This window comes from Fibroporia radiculosa (assembly GCF_000313525.1).
Source record: "Fibroporia radiculosa TFFH 294 genomic supercontigs, scaffold91392, whole genome shotgun sequence".
Taxonomy (NCBI): Eukaryota; Fungi; Basidiomycota; class Agaricomycetes; order Polyporales; family Fibroporiaceae; genus Fibroporia; species Fibroporia radiculosa.
Genome location: NW_012133155.1, coordinates 1 through 16,227, shown reverse-complemented (window position 1 = coordinate 16,227; position 16,227 = coordinate 1). Strand labels below are relative to the sequence as shown.

The 16,227-nt window shown below is 46.5% G+C and overlaps 4 protein-coding genes across 4 annotated transcripts; 2 read left to right on the top strand and 2 right to left on the bottom strand.

The window, feature by feature from the left end:
* Positions 1–3,399: 3,399 nt before the first annotated feature.
* Positions 3,400–5,040, bottom strand: FIBRA_09603 (uncharacterized protein; the record flags this gene model as incomplete). The annotated part of the gene is made up of 3 exons (XM_012321888.1): positions 3,400–4,152; positions 4,521–4,534; positions 4,602–5,040. 3 exons carry the CDS (start codon positions 5,038–5,040, stop codon positions 3,400–3,402), a joined length of 1,206 nt encoding a protein of 401 aa, XP_012177278.1.
* Positions 5,041–6,708: 1,668 nt separating this feature from the next.
* On the bottom strand, positions 6,709–8,299 carry FIBRA_09602 (uncharacterized protein; the record flags this gene model as incomplete). Its single annotated transcript, XM_012321887.1, has 10 exons — positions 6,709–6,939; positions 7,003–7,337; positions 7,392–7,416; positions 7,468–7,521; positions 7,579–7,602; positions 7,654–7,849; positions 7,899–7,967; positions 8,026–8,032; positions 8,095–8,239; positions 8,276–8,299. The coding sequence occupies 10 exons, from the start codon at positions 8,297–8,299 to the stop codon at positions 6,709–6,711; spliced, it is 1,110 nt and encodes a 369-aa protein (XP_012177277.1).
* A 1,392-nt stretch (positions 8,300–9,691) lies between these two features.
* FIBRA_09601 (uncharacterized protein) lies at positions 9,692–11,374 on the top strand (the record flags this gene model as incomplete). Its single annotated transcript, XM_012321886.1, has 5 exons — positions 9,692–9,777; positions 9,829–9,882; positions 9,942–10,034; positions 10,095–10,892; positions 10,957–11,374. 5 exons carry the CDS (start codon positions 9,692–9,694, stop codon positions 11,372–11,374), a joined length of 1,449 nt encoding a protein of 482 aa, XP_012177276.1.
* Positions 11,375–14,303: 2,929 nt separating this feature from the next.
* FIBRA_09600 (uncharacterized protein) lies at positions 14,304–15,213 on the top strand (the record flags this gene model as incomplete). The annotated part of the gene is made up of 4 exons (XM_012321885.1): positions 14,304–14,510; positions 14,568–14,794; positions 14,851–14,944; positions 14,995–15,213. 4 exons carry the CDS (start codon positions 14,304–14,306, stop codon positions 15,211–15,213), a joined length of 747 nt encoding a protein of 248 aa, XP_012177275.1.
* Between the last annotated feature and the right edge of the window lie 1,014 nt (positions 15,214–16,227).

The following is a 16,227-nucleotide window of genomic DNA, read 5'->3' as shown; positions in this document are numbered from 1 at the left end:
GCTTCAACCAGTATACTCTCTCAAACTGCTATCAGCTATAGTGGCTCAGTATGCAACTCTAGTTCAGTCTAGAACTATAGCATGTATAAGTTCTAGCAACAGTTAACCAGTTGAACTCCTGATCCTCAGTCGTTAGGTCCCTTAACAATAAGCCTGGTCAATCTTTGAAGTGTGCAGATAGTCTGTCCAGGAGGCCAGATCATGAAGAGGGGGTGGAATTAGATAATTGCAACACAATAATGTTGAAACCAGAATATTTCACATTAAGCACAATTCAAATGGACCATGACTCCTTAGTGAATGATCAGATTGTACTCAAGAGAATCAGAAAGGCACTCGAGAACGACAAGATCACAGTGACATATCATGATCTGATGATGAAAGGACACAGAGAATTCTCTAAAGACCTAGAGGATTGGAATTTTGAAGTCGATTCTGGCTTACTGCTGTACAGAGAAAAAGTGTACATGCCTAAGGATGAGGAAATTTATCAAGAAGTCACAGAGCTACATCATGACTTGGTGGTAGCAGGACATCTGGATAGATGGAAGATGTACAAACTTCTATCAAAGAACTGTTAGTGGCCTGGAATGTCGGTTTATGTAAAGAAGTATGTCCAAGGATGCAAAAAATGCCAAAGGAGTAAAAACATAACTCAGAAAGTGCAAGGACCTTTACAGCTGAATGAAATTCCAGAGAAGCCATGGGAAGTAATAATGGTTGGTTTAATAATAGACCTACCAGAATCCAAAGGGTTCAACACAATCTGTGTGGTAGTTGACAGATTAACCAAGAGAGCACACTTCTTGCCAATAAGAAAGGAATTCACAGTGAAGGACCTAGCAGAACTAATATACCAGAAGATATGGACATTACATGGCCTTCCATTGAAAATTATATTGGACAGGTAGACACAATTTGCAGCAAAACTGTTCCAAGAATGGTGCAAACTAATAGGAATACAATCAGCAATGTCAACAGCATATTATCCACAGACAGATGGTCAAACAGAAAGAGTCAACCAGAGTTTAGAGACGTTCTTAAGGATATATTGTAGTGCACAAATACTCAACTGGGCACAGTTCTCGCCAGCCACCAAGTTTGCATACAATAATCAGGTGCATGAAAGCATGAAGAACTCTCCATTCTATATAGAATTAGGATACAATCCTAATATGCTTCCTATGGAACCCATCATAGCTCATCACCCAGCTTTAACTGACATAATGAAGAATAGGCAAGAAGCACAAGAACAAGCCAGAGCAGGGTTAGTATTGGCAGCAGAGCAAATGAAGTGGTACTATGGCAAAACAATAGAGAAAGTAACAATCAAAGTCGGAGATTGAGTTCTATTGGATGCATCAGATTTGAGACCACAGTTGTACAACAGAAAGCTCTCACCTAGACACTACGGACCATTTGAGGTAGTAGAACAATTGGGACTGGTTACATTCAAGATCAAACTTCCAAAATCTTACAGGGTACATCTGGTGTTCCACTTGTTGCAACTTCACCTCTTTCAAGAGGATAAAATTCCAGGCAGGCAACAACAGCCCCCACTACCAGTAGAAGTGGAAGGACATGAGACCAAGTATGATAGTGGAAAAGATTGTAGATGCAGGGTTAGACGACAAGAACAGAGTCATGTATAGGGTCAGATGGTTAGGCTACAACAAAGAAGCTGATACCTGGGAGTACCCAAAAGCCTTAACCAAGGTCAAGAAATTGATTAATGATTTCCACAAATGACATCTGCAAAAGCTCAGACCAATATCAAATATAGATGATCGAACAGACAAAATCTTATTTGATCAGTCAGTAAATGTCTATGACAAGGACAGTCAGTGGTGTAGATCAGAAATAATATTTGACACAATAGATGAGCAATTGCAAGAAAGGATGTATACATTCTTGCCAAGAAAGGGATCACAGGAATCAGCAGGATTCGATCTCAAGGCATACAAATCAGTGGAAATTGCATTAAAGACCAGAAAACTGGTTAGAACAGGACTCAAATGTAGCATTCCATGGAGATGTTATGGTTGTATAGCATCAAGGAGTGGTCTAGCAGTCAAAGGAATAGATGTAGGAGCTGGTGTCACAGACCGCAATTACACAGGGGAAATCAAGGTGTTCTTAATCAACAATAGTGAAACCCTGCTTTCAGTAACCGAAGGTGACTGAATTGCTCAATTAATCATCAAGAAAATTCTATACTGCAATGCCACACACAAAACAATCAAAAAAACCACAGAGAGGGGAACAGGTGGATTTGGATCCACAGGAAAATAGTTCACCAGGAGTCTCACCCTTAAAGAGGGGGTAATGTCACAGTTTTTCAGATATATTCCAGAATAAGCACATGCCTATCTTATCTTATCAGATACAGATTAGATATAGATTAGATGCACACTGGGGTATCTATGGAATAGTATAGAACCAGCTAGAAGGTTCTCAGACAAGGTTGTCAATCAGGTGACAGCTCACTAAGCCATCCTCTACAGTAAACCACATCAAAGCCCTTTACTCAGGTAACACTAGCCAGTGAGTAGTATTGGGTTAGGTTTAGAATCTAGGAGGCAATCACAGTGAGTCTTTGCGTGACAAAAACAAGGTTTGGATAAACAGGTGTCTGAAGCAATGTGAGAACTCAACAGTTAGTGCCTACATACACACACCATACCTACTGTCTAGATAGTGCCTTGGCCCTCAGCCCTTACTGAGAATAAAAGGATGAGAAGAAAAGAAAACATATGTCACAACTGCATGTGCGCTACATGCTACATGAAGTCAGCCTAGCTGCTAAAGACCATGCACAAGCTTGGGTAGACCACTAGTACAGATATATCTAGGCTCAGTATTCAGCTTTCAATCCTGAAATCAGACACATCATACTGTATGAACACAAGTGATTATAGTTGTTATATTTTGTACTTATAAGAGTGTCTTAGACAGATGCAATTTGGCTGACTTGGCAATAACTTTTGGTCCTTAATGGACTTGGTAATGATGATAAGTATGCAAAGTGTCATTAAGGTGCACTCAGTAGAAAGAGGATTTTGCTGATGAATGATCTCATGCCTAGTGTGAATACAGACCACCAAGCATCAGCACAGGCATCCTAGTGAATTACTAGTAGTAATGACACTCATTTTGTAAGTTAACTCCGGGGACAATTGGAGCATCATCAAGGTCACTTGGTTACAAGATTCCTAGCTGAAGATGGCGAAATGATAATAGCATGGCACTGCAACTAGCTGAACCACCTCAACTTTGAAATCGCCAAGACCGTAGCTACATTCAAACAATCAGACGAACCGCACGACAATCAACTAAACCTATACAAGACGTACTCAAATAGGGCATCGCGCGACTAGGTCAATATGCAGCCAAATTAAGTTATTTGTCCCCGTCAAAACTCTCCACCCACTTAGCAAGGTCCACATAACCTTGAGTCGCCTGCGGCTCGTGCCACTTAACCGTCATCGCAACGTGCGTTGTATCCGGGTACTCAATGTACGTGAGCGTGTCTGCGGGGTTGTCCGCGAGAATGCGATCGCGCAACGTCGTGACCCCGTCAAGCGTCATCTCCGCATCGCCGGCCATTATCAGTGTTGGTGGCATGCCCGCGAACTGGCCCTTGACGTGTGGCATGCGCAGGCCGCCTGGCGAGATCCAAGAGTTGTTGATGAGCTCCGACTCGGGCAGTGCACCTCGCAGCGCGTTCGCGCCCCACCCTCCCACGAACCAGTGCACGTAGTCTGAGTTGGTGTTACGCTCCATTGCAGATTCGGGTCCAACGTGTGAGCGGCCCCAGTCGGCAGTGGGACACAGGAGGAATTGGGCGCGCGGAATGGGTAATGAAGGGAAATTATTGATATTGAGGTATCGGACGAGTGCGAAGGCGAGATTACCACCAGCTGACTCGCCTGTGACGATGATATTAGAGGGTTTGAAGCCGAGAACTTTCACAAGGTAATTGTAGCCCGCCACTGCGTCGATGATTGCCGCTGGAAATGCGCCCTGGCGTAGGAAAGGCGGGCCTCGCGACTTGCGATATTCAATCTGGAATGCGCTGTTGTATCCCTCGACGGTCTCGACCATCCGCTCACAAAAATAGGCACTATCCCATTTCTTTCCCGCATTCCCAATCTGTATAAGATGTTAATCAGCACATTGAATTAGTAGAGACAAATTTGAGATAGGACTGATCGCGGTCGCAAATACACGCGTTGCTTAGGAAAGCACCCGCTATAACTCCTTCAAGCGGAGTTCAAATATGAAAACATGCGACTTCGCAGAGCAACCAAGTCGTTCAAGCAATTTGAGGGAAATCTGGTTCCCCTTGTCTATTGAATGCAAGGAGCACGCAATCGAGCCCATGACTTTGCCAAAAAAAATGGAAGCGTGTGCATTTTCAATTTAGCACCTTATTCGCGAGCCTGAATGGACCCTAGTAGTTCCAGTCGGACTCATGGGCATCTGGAGACATAGCCAGACAAAAGCAACCTTGTACTTACTACCCATCCTCCACCTGAGAACGACATGATTATGCAATATCAGCTGCTGGTTTTTGACGGCAATAAAATCATGCTATTTACCATGCAGTTCATAGAAAACTTTTTCATCGGGGCCAGCCGGTTGACTCGCGGCGTTGGCATCCTTGCCTCTCCCACCATACCATACTCCAGCGAGCCTCACAGACTCAATGTTGTTGATTTTAGCGGCCTCCTGGATCTCGCCGACGACAAGATCAGGCGTAGGCTCGACCCATACCAACTGAATACCTTCGCCAGTCCCGCCTAATTTTTCTGGATCAACGTGGACCATGTCGAATGATGTCTGGAAGAGGCCACCGAGAAGAGTACGCATGAACTTGACGCGGATCGTGCGCGAGAGTGGCCATGAGCGACGAGGACGCCACGACGGGAGGAGGTTGGTCAATGCCCAGAACGGAATACGGACGAGGAACGACAAGAAGAAGCAAATGAGGTATATCGATTTGATAGGTTCGCGGCTATACTGAAAGTATGGCAGCATGGTGGGGACGGACATGAGACTGAAGGATTAGAATTCAACCTGAGGGAGTGACCGACCTTATGTGAGCGGGCAGCCTGTCAAGTGGGGAATCCCGTGCACTGGCTTCTAGATGTGCTGCGTGTGATAGAAGTTGTTCGGATGATTACTGCGCAGAGCTGCACCTTCACTCGGAGAGCCCTGCGGCACACTACCACCAGACGCATGTCAGTGTGCGAGGCTTGTTCTTGCCTATCCCCGAACATTGGTGCCTGCAGTAAGATTGTGATTGAAGGCGAAGATGGAGTAAGTCAGTGTGAGCGCAGTTAATACGTCTCCTCCATCCGGCGCCGGAGCCACTGATTCGGCCATCTGTCATTTCCTCCGGCGCTGGTCCCAGTATATCCGCTCTCAGCCATCGGGCTTCGGGAATCTTAACAATCTAACAAGCTTCCATCATGGTTATTTGCAATTGAAATTTGTCCAGACCAATCTATGAACATGCATCGTTCGCGTTTCAAGTTCTAGATCTGTCGTGCTTGTCAAATGGCTTGCGCAGAGCCATCTCGTCATGCTCATGCTTGACTCTAGCCGTCTGGTAATGACAACCTTCCCAGAATTCTCTTGGTTTTCCGGATCATACCAAACAGTGGGCAGCAAGTTTCCGAGCGTATATTCATGTTTCAGCCGTAACATATTCAACACAAGGCATATACTCTGCTCCCAAGCTCAAATCACATGAATTCTGACTAGAGCGATGTGCTCGGAAATAAAGTTATGTACCAGAACTTGCCCTTCGTGGCGTCCCCGATCCGACTGCGGACCTCTGAGTGGCGATGGGGGTGTTGATATGATTGTATATTCCTGTTTGACGGTGTTGCGTTGTATCAATCGCGGTACAGCGACTTAGAATTGATCATCTATCCTTAGTGTTTCAGCACTGATTAGACTGCGGGGGCAACTCTTTTCCTGCATCTTCTAGCGCATGACCCGGCAGACCGGGTGTCCTTCTTTCAAATCAGAAAACGAGATTTGGAATCTGTTGGAACAAAATAGTAGTATGAACCGAACAACAGCAGCGAGATATCCAGATGGCTACGTTTGATTGGCCCACACAATATAGCGCCTCTGTATATATCTTATGTAATGCTAGATGACAGATGCGAGTTCTGTATGTGAGTCCCAGTGAGAATCGACATGAATTATAATGAGAAACTGTGCCACTCAATGAGAAAAAAATGAGATCAGCCGAATTGGTACGAATTGCCTAATTCAACTTTCTTCACGCGGTTTCAAAGCGATTCGTTGAGTGGCCCAGTTTCTCGATTTAATTAATGTCACTTCCCACTAGGTGTGAGTACTTAGCTGTGACACCGCCAGTTTTCTCTTCATCAACGCACACGCGTAAATATCACATGTGAGCTTCTCAATTAGCATGAGAGCCTACAACACACAGACAAGGGTCGCCGTGCATACAATATTGGCATCATCGTTTCTTAGTTGATCTCATGAATTTGTGACTTAATGCATGTCATATATTCCGGCTTGAAAGACCTTGGTTTCAAGTAGACTGTAGACACAATTTTTTGCTACAAGAACCCGACATAGTTTACAGATCCGGAAAACGCCATTAAATACTCTAGCATTTTTGTCTCGATCCCGTATGCAAGTAAGTAAGTGATAGGGAGGTTATCACACACCATTGAAGTTCGCTTTGATATCCTGCAGGTTATAGCTGTTTGTGCCTATATCACTGATATTCTCCTCCGTCCGAAGGACATCAATGGGCGCCCTCATATTGGGAGCAAACCGGGGTGCAGTGAGGGTTTTCGAGGACGTTCTGGTATGGAATGTATCTGTGGTTGAACCACCGTGCATGATACGCAGCCCGACACGGACCACAATCAGCATCGGAGAAAGTGTCTGTAAAGATACCCGAGCGGATTAAGATCGCGGAAGAAGCGGGTGCATTCAATGGATGCTCACAGCGACTTGCGTCACGACGTTGACGCCAAGCATGGCCTCAAGCTGTGTGGGGGTGTGCAGGTAGAGCACGACAACAATGAACGTCGCGGTAGCGAACATGACTCCGGACTCGAGGACGATGAAGATAACACCAAGATACGCGTTGTGGTCCCTGCCATCCGACCGCATACCAGCGACCTCGCGGCCGACGTGCCACAGTTTGTATGCAATTGCAGCTGTCACTCCCAAATTGATGATAAGGTCCATGATCCATCCTGTGAGCGCGGTTGCCTCGACTCGCTCGCCATTCAGCGGAACTCCGTTGAATCCAAGCACGGTAGTGGACATCGCGACACCTGTATTAGCCATGTGTGATTACCGTAGTGCATAAAGTGCTCGTAAGTACTGACCTGTGTGGACGAGCTCAAAGAAAACCTAAACAGCAACGTAAGTATGATCTACTTGTCACATTAAGTTGCAACTGACAGGGACTACGGCAATCTTCCAGTTGGCGCCGTAGACAGCGTACATACGCCAGATCTGCGATGACATGCTAAGATTGCAAGATGTCAAAGTGGGCGTGAAAATGGCACTCACAAGAATCATATCCTGAACAAAAACCTAGAGTGTGATAATGAGAATTTGGGCCCAGAATAGGGGAGAAGAACTAACATTTACAACGTATAGGACGAGTTTTACAAATGCCAGAGGCTGTGTGAAGGACAAGAAATACAAGTCTGCTTCAATCATCGAATCCACAGAGTTGACCCAATCTCCATCGATAAACCCCTTCAGGAGCTGCGTAAGGGAAATGGAAACATGCACTGTTGAGAGAGAGAACAAAAAGCAGGATGTTGCTATAAGGTAGCTAGGAAAGGGTGAGATGAACATAGGAGTAGCAAGTAAAGTACTCGCACCGATGCGCGGTGGTGACAACTTTGCGACGGAAAGCAAGGACCCAAATGGCTCCAGCAAATGCTATGATACTATATGATGTCCATGTCACTAAAGATACGCGATGATACAGGCGAATAAAAGGCTCACTTGATTCCTGTGGAAGCATCATGGATATACATCAGATTATGCGAGCGCAAAAAAAAGACAGAGCCGTACCATAGACGAGGGTCTCCATCCATACAGTGATGAGGGAGATCTTTGCTGCTGGCGGGACCGCTTCTGTCGACGATGCCATAGTACCGCAGTTGGTGATGAGAGTAGAAACGAGAGACGGAGTAGAGACGGGCGTGTCCTTCAATACCTAGTATTTGTATCATTGCGCGGTAAATCTGCCCACCGGAGGGATGCTCGACGGATCCATCGTGGTGACCGATCTCAGCCTGAGCTCCGGAGCCTAGGCCGAAGCAGAAAGATCGATAACTGGGAAGTTAAGCGTTGTACTTGTGTGGGCGTGTGGCACACAGAGGACCCTGGCCTCCCTCGGTTGAACGTGGCCAATACCGCCACTGCAGTGACGCGTGATGTTCTGATATCAAGTCGAACTTGTTCTCTTAGGCTGATCGCATCTGTCGCGGTGGACTGTATCCTCGTGGCCGTGTCACAGTACTCTGTACTGATAGCTGGGTGCCACGAGGTGTGGAGATATGTCATTCTGGACGCCCACGAAGGCATAGATGCGGCATCGAAGTTGATATTTCCCTGACTGTGCTCCAAGGCTTATGATAGAACTTCAGCCGCATGCACGGCAGGGGGGCACATGGTGAGCGTGCTTGTCATAGGTGAACTTTGGTGTCACAAGTCGAAGTTATGATGCTAACTATCATCTAGTGCGAATTCCGTCCTGTATCCATGCGAGTCTTTCTGCATTCTAAATGCGAGTTAATTTCCGAGTCAGGCAGGAAGCTTGCCGCTGGCTCATAGCTGCTGCATAAGTGAAGCGCTGTTGAATATTCGAAAACTGAAGGCTTCAATGACTCACGGCGACCTTCAAAAGTTATCAATACTAGGGGAAATGGCACTGAGGGCGGTCATCCACCTCCTTTTGAGCTTTGAGAAATGTATGAGTGGAATGTGGACACTGTCGGCTGCTCGGCTCCAGTTTCCTCCAGTGGTTGGGCAAACGCGCATCTATGCGGAGACTTCTTCCCATTTGAGGTGGCAGAGACAGCTGAGCTTTTGAATTTCACAGTTTCATTTGATGGCCACTAGTCTGGCTGTCTTGATGCCATCTCGCACGGAGTCAAGGTTGCCTCAAGGCATATGCAAGCCAGAGAAGATGATTAATTGCTCCTGCCGGAGTTCACTCATGCCATGTGCATGGGTCTGGTTCGTATTTTCGTTTCGAAGTCTTGATTATATTTGGGTGGGACCGTGGACGAGATATGAGCCATAACCCCGCTTCAGTTCCCTGTCTATCAAAATTGGAAATGCTTCTTGCATCCCGTCAAGTATACAAGCAGCCGGTTCTCAGAGGCTTAGACTCAATTCAGATGTTGGGGCTTCAAATGGCTTGTGTTTTCACAGCGCTTCCACCGAATCGATGTCGAAGGCTGAAATTACTAACGACCCTGAGTTAGACTACAATGTACGGACCTGTCAAGCTACGAGATGTGTTCATATGGTATTCGACTCCAATCATAAAAGCTCAAATGCTGTGCTGCAGAGCGCATAAATCTATTGCTCACACCATTCTCCCCTAGAACGCACCTCTATCTTCCACTTGGCTTTCCAGGTCAAATACTGGGTTTTCGCCATGACAATCACCCAGGCCGAGGGTAATTTACTGGATCAGCCGATGTGGGAAGTATTTGAACGACATGGTAAGATTAACTACACGAGGTATTATCATGCGATTTGGCCTGAGCTCGGAGACTAACTTGTCGCTTGTAGGCCCATGATAGGGTCAGAGTCCTATCAACTTTCGTGGCACAATTTTGGAGATGGGTACGTGGACTGGATGTATGCTCCCCTATGCGAGTGACCTTTGGATTCTGATTGCACAGCATGGGCGATGTTACGCTGGGGCTCACTTTCACGACAAGTCTTGAGGTAAGCGTATTTGCGGAGACGTTAAAGCACGCACTCTGCTATGTGAGGTGGGGTCGTCCCGCGAACTGCCCTACACCGCTGTTGAATATCCTATGTTGCGACTGTAGATTCATTTCACCTCTGCTAGCCTCTACGGCCGAGAAAGGAGTTCACGACCCTCAGCTGTGGTCATGGGTATATACTCCCGCCTCTGACGCAGCCGAGGTGGAACAATGGGCTACCGACACTCTTGAGGTCGTCGAAGGCCCCGATCCCGATCAGTTTGTGAATAGCAAACTCGCAAATCGACTTCCCTATACCCGATCCAATGGCTTAGTCCAATACTGGAAGCTTTTTCTCCTCAAGACCGAGGGTGATCAGTTGGGCTTGTTCATTCATGGCATACATGCGGTTTTCGATGCACATCCCAACTTCAATCTGTTTCAAATCCTTTTCGAGGAGGTAGCATGCCCGGATCCTACCCACCAGGTGAACAGCCTACCGTGGGGAGAGGAATGGAAAAGCCTTGCCCCTGGGATCATCAGTGCGACGGGTGGTCCTCGTCCGGGATGGGACACTGAAGGGATGGAGTTAGTGCGGTTCTTCAAGGAACAACTCACTAGTAGCGTCGTACGCTTTATTTCCCCATCATTCCCTGTTTTCGTGATCGCTGACCGTCTTGTCGCACTTCAGCCGACACACGCACTTCGATCAGCACGCCCCAAAATAACAGATATGAGCAAAGTTATCAGAATAGTGGAAGTAGTCGACCGCGAGACCTCGCGACGCATCATCCAGGGTACAAAACGGAACGAGAATTCTTTAACCCAACTATTCGAAGCTGCAGCAGTCCTAGCAACGTTCACCCTCAATCCCGACTTTGTGGGTCCAGCGGAAGAAGCGCATGTCACATTGGATGTCAGCTTGTGTGTACTTTTATGTCTTCGCTAGTGTTCTAATTGTGTCTCATGACGGACACCGCTATCATAGCATTTCTTTGATGAAATACTTAGTTCCTCCGTATGACCAAAAGTCGTACATTGCAGGATGCTCAGCTTTGGTACCCCTCAAGATCCCATACAGCTCGTTCATGCATGAAGAAAATCCACTGAAGCAGATCTGCCGCATAATGGATTGTGTTCGTGCCCAGTATTCACGGTATCTCTCCAATCCACACCTCCCTCACCTTACTGCACGTCTTTCTACACTGATGCCCTTGATGACGTCTCCCGAGCTGACGTGGTCCAACCAATGTGCCACAATCATGACCAATATCGGAGTCATAGAACGTCTGATGAGGTTCAAGTATTATTCTGGGGACCCTGGTCGAGACCCAGAGGTGAAGCCGGCTATCACCGTTGACAACTTGCACTTCGGTCATCGTGTGGCACACGGACTGAGATTGTAAGACCATCTCATGACTTGATGAAACAACCTGTGCTGACTGATGAACCAGATTGATACATTTCTGGACTCTGGATGACTGCATTCATGTTCAAGTGCGGGTGGGTAAATATTTGCATTGCCACCCTTTCTCGCACACTTATGAAAAGAAATACCAAGGGAGGTGATTGCTGGGACGAAGAGCAAATTCGTACTATGGTACAACAAATGATCTCATACGCCGATTTGATCTCGACAACCAATTGACCCAATGATCCAAACTGTGACCTATTTGCGTAGTCTAGATGTAAGCAGCGGATAAATGTATAAGTGCACCGTCAAAACCTGAAGCCGGCGATTATGATACTTATCCCAAAAAAATTGTATATGGAATGTGTAGAAGACATAATGACATGACCATGACACAAGCAATAACTATCCTTGGCTGAACTTTCTTATATTTAATCCTAGACTGTCCAGAACTTCTGTTAGCCTCCCTGTTACAAAACATATTGGACACAATGGTTTTGCTATAGGTGTATCTAGAAGGACATTGTACTTACTAAGTCCTAGACAGTCACCAGAATTCAATGCCACTTGTTTTGCATGAAACACTCACAAGAATCTCAACTCTGCCATGGAGAAAATAGGACCCACATTAGGGTCAAGCCAATGCAAGCTGTACACCATCCCAAAATGCTGGACAAAAGCACCCATCTTTCCACACTCAGTGAAACCTCGCTGGAACATTCTCTTCCACTTGTTCGTCCTTTTTGGGATATGTCACGTGTATGGGCGCTTAACACTTCGCACAGAAAACTATAGTAAGATTGGAACAAGAACACTCCTCGACAGATGGTTCTAGGGACCTGCACTGTCCGGTAATCCGGAAATGCCTTACCGGTTGTCCAAATATCAGTGTCAAGACAGCGGTATTTAGTGCATCATTCATATCTATCAAGGAAGCATCTGCCGGTTTGGAGCATGGATTTGTGCCAGAAGATTGTTGTTGTGCGATAATCTCGCGATTCACTGTTAGCATAAGCCGAACTATCTTCAGATGCTTGAACCTTAAGTTCTGGATTAGTGACATGCAGACCTTGCTGTCTTGGGCAACCTCAGACAGACTAGCGTATACAAGGAAGCTTGAAAAGTGGTCACATGCATGCTACGGTACGTTGCTGGGCTTATCGCACGTGCCCCTGCTCCGCGATGCAATTACTCGTTCCCTAGTGTGCGGGAAGCACCGTTACGTCGACGAGTCAAGGTGATAATAGTTCGGACCTAGTGCTTGCACATATACTCGCATGCGATATAGCTTTTAAATTGGCTTTTCCGTCAGCGACTTCCCAATTCTCCGACTGCATTGCAGTGCTCGGTATTGAAATGCCGCGCTGCCGGTATGCTGTGGTACTGACCCGATGTTCTGCATAATTCTAGCCATCGTGATTGAGAGGGTTCATATATCTGTCATATGAAGCAGCACGATAATCCAAATTCACTATGAGCAACGTTCCATGCCCGGTGAGATGATCCGGCTTCCAGCCTGACCTGACAATGACCCACCTATGCACGCTAGCCAGATGGACTAGACGGTCTGACCATTCATCAACTCTTGTCACCTGTGGCGCTCATTTGTTCACACGTTCTGCTGTCATCACAGGTTTGCACAGGTGGAAGCCAGCATGTTTGACACCTTACAGAAAGAAGCAGCGCTCCTTCACAAACAATTGTGACCGCATCTCCCCGAAGTGGACAGTCGAATACCAATGATCCCTCTCCTCTCGGATTGCTTGAGGGATATAATGAATAGAAGAATCGGTCAGATTTTTTCGGCTATCGTGGGTTCACGCCTCCAAACTTGCAGTAAGTGGTACTTGTCTAGATCCGGCGCTCAGCAAGTACACTGATCAACGGCAACAGCGCTATGGGTCTGAAATCTCTATTCAATTTGCTTGAATACATGGACGCCGCATGGTGGCTCTGGGTATCCATGTTAAGGTCTGCACTACAGCGAATTCGACCCATCCCCTGTCCCACAGTGCGCAAACAAGATGTATGCTCTGGCATCTCTTCTTCCACTGGATCTATATCCGGCCATACAGATGGTTGGGATATCGTCAAGACCACCGCAAGTATAGTCGTTGGTCCCAAGTATCAGATACCATTCACTTGCATCCATAAAGCATTCTGCGTCCAGGCGTCTGCGAACAGCGAACATACAGCAGTCATGGATTATTTAGGGCACCAAATTACATACAGAGAGCTGGAGTTGAGCTCTGCACGACTCGCACTGGCCCTCTATGCGCGCGGAGTCGGTTATGGGACACGTGTTTGCCTTTTGTCCACTCGATCCATCTCTCATGTGGTAGCTATCCTCGCTACTTTGCGCATCGGCGCAGCCTACATTCCTCTTGACGGAGGTGGCATCACCAATTATTCCTTGGCTGCAGTTTTGGAAGACGCGAAACCGGTACTCACATTGATCTCTCAGTGTCACATCGACCGCACTGAGATCGTCGCTGGCCGCTCAACGTACTGTTATCTTGAAGACATCATTGAAGAATCACGAGTACTGGATATCAAAACCTCTTCTTTGTGTACATTGGAAGATCATGTTCTTCCATCAGACTGCGCTTATATCATCTATACATCCGGTATGACCTTTGCAATCAGGTAGTAAAGTACTCATGATGAACTTACACGCATGTACAGGAACGACTGGAAAACCTAAGGGCGTTAGTGTCAGCCATACAAACGTTACTAACCGTGAGTAAATTCGACTGGTCTTCGAGACCCTTTGCTCAGTGAATGCTGGCTGTGCAGTATTATGCTCTCCGCCGGGTAATCTTGGGATCTCCCCAGGTACACACGTGGCTCAACTGTTGAATATTGCATTTGACATGTGTGTCTGGGAGACACTAGGCTGCCTTTTGAACGGCGGCACGCTCCACATGCGCGGACCTCATCGAGTAGACTGGTTGAAGGTTCTGAGGACAGTAGATGTCGTTATTAGCACACCATCGATACTCGTGTCTCATGATCCAGCGGATTATCCGAACATCCGAGTGGTCGCTACTGCTGGAGAGTCATGCCCAGTAGCACTTGCTGATAGGTGGGGACAGAATGCTACGTTTTACAATTGTTGTGGTCCTACAGAGGTATATGTTTTGTAGGCGCGATTGCAGTTACTATTGTTAACGAATTATCACTTTCAGGTAACTATTGTCAACACCATGCATCACCACTCTCTCGGGACACCATTGACGATTGGGAAGCCAACGCCAAATAACACGATCTATGTCCTTGACGATAACCTGCAACCTACGCCGCGCGGAATGCCGGGCGTTATGTGGGCTGGAGGGCCCTGTGTTTGTCTAGGGTATGTCAATCGTCCAGAACTCAACAGGAACAAGTTTGCACGAGATCCCTTCTCTCCCGAAGGGTACGATAATCCCCTCGCTATTATTTTCAACCTCTGATTTATCTAGATTTTTATAGAGGAATGATGTTTAATACGGGGGACATCGGTCGATTAAGAGATGACGGAGAGCTAGATTACCTTGGTCGGATTGATGATCAAGTAAAGATACAGGTATTTCGCATCATGCACATTGGTCTTCCTACTTCTGAAGATCATTCTAGGGCTTCCGTGTCGAGCTAGATGGAGTGTCGGCATCGATAAGCGCCTGTCCTGGTGTTGTCCAAGCATGCGCTATGCTGATTCAAGATGAGTTGTGGGCGTTCTACACGCCTATAGAGGTGCCCGCGGACGCTGTTCAGGATGTAGTGGCACAACTGCAGCCGAAATACTCTGTGCCGAAGAGATACAGAGCGCTGGCTGCATTACCATTAACCAGGTGAATTATCATGCATCGTCAGCTATTTAGCAAGTACTTATGAAGCTTCAGTAACGGGAAAATTGACAAGCGAGCCTTGCAATCCGAAATTTGAGCATACCGATTGAGAATTCAACCGTTCTTATCCACTCTTACCCAGACTTCCACTCCTACCCGAAAATCATTATACACTTTGCGCGATTCATATATATACCTATCAATCCATCTTCAGCCGTTACCCGTTCTTGTCCTTTTTTATTTTGTTTTGTTTTTGGTCCCTCTATTGTCTGTGAGGGCTTAGCCCTATGTAGACAGTAAGTACATTGTATGTAGACCAATGGATGTGCTGGATGTAATTAAATGTAGACATTGGGAACACAACCTGATGGGAAGAGGGGGTTGTCAGGGTGTTTCTGGAGTACTGTGAGTGGCCAAGAAGAATGGTGAAGAGAAGGAGAATGGTATATGGAGGAGAAAATAGAAAGAGACATTACCAAGACTGGTGTGGCAGACCAGCAGGTGTATGTCCTGGCCAATGAAGGTGAGGGATGCAGGTCTAAACCCCCTTGTCAAAGTATCCCCTGATACTAGTCTCAAAACCCTAACCCAAACTCACTTTCAATATTGAAGGCTATTAAGTAGTTGAGGGTAAGCTGGTAGGCTTGGTGAGCAACTAGCTCTGAGAGTGATTAGACAAGTAGAGGATGGGGTAGGCAAGTATAACAAGTCTGCTCTTCCTTAATGTATTGCTCTGATATTTATACATAAGGGACCAGACTCCTAATACTGTTACACAGCTGGCACAACATACAACAGGTCTTTCAGTAAAGCTAAGTCATATGATAGCTGACTTAGTGATTCAGAGGTTTGGCTAGGCTTTCAAGGGGCTTAGTAGTCATTGTGTCAAGTAGACAAGTAAGAGGCTATAACTGCACCAAGGTCTAGCATATTGAACCAGATGCTTGTGGTGAAATATATTATTACAGTCTGATGTTGAAATATAAATGTGGCAATAAACCTTACCTGTGTTGACTAGACA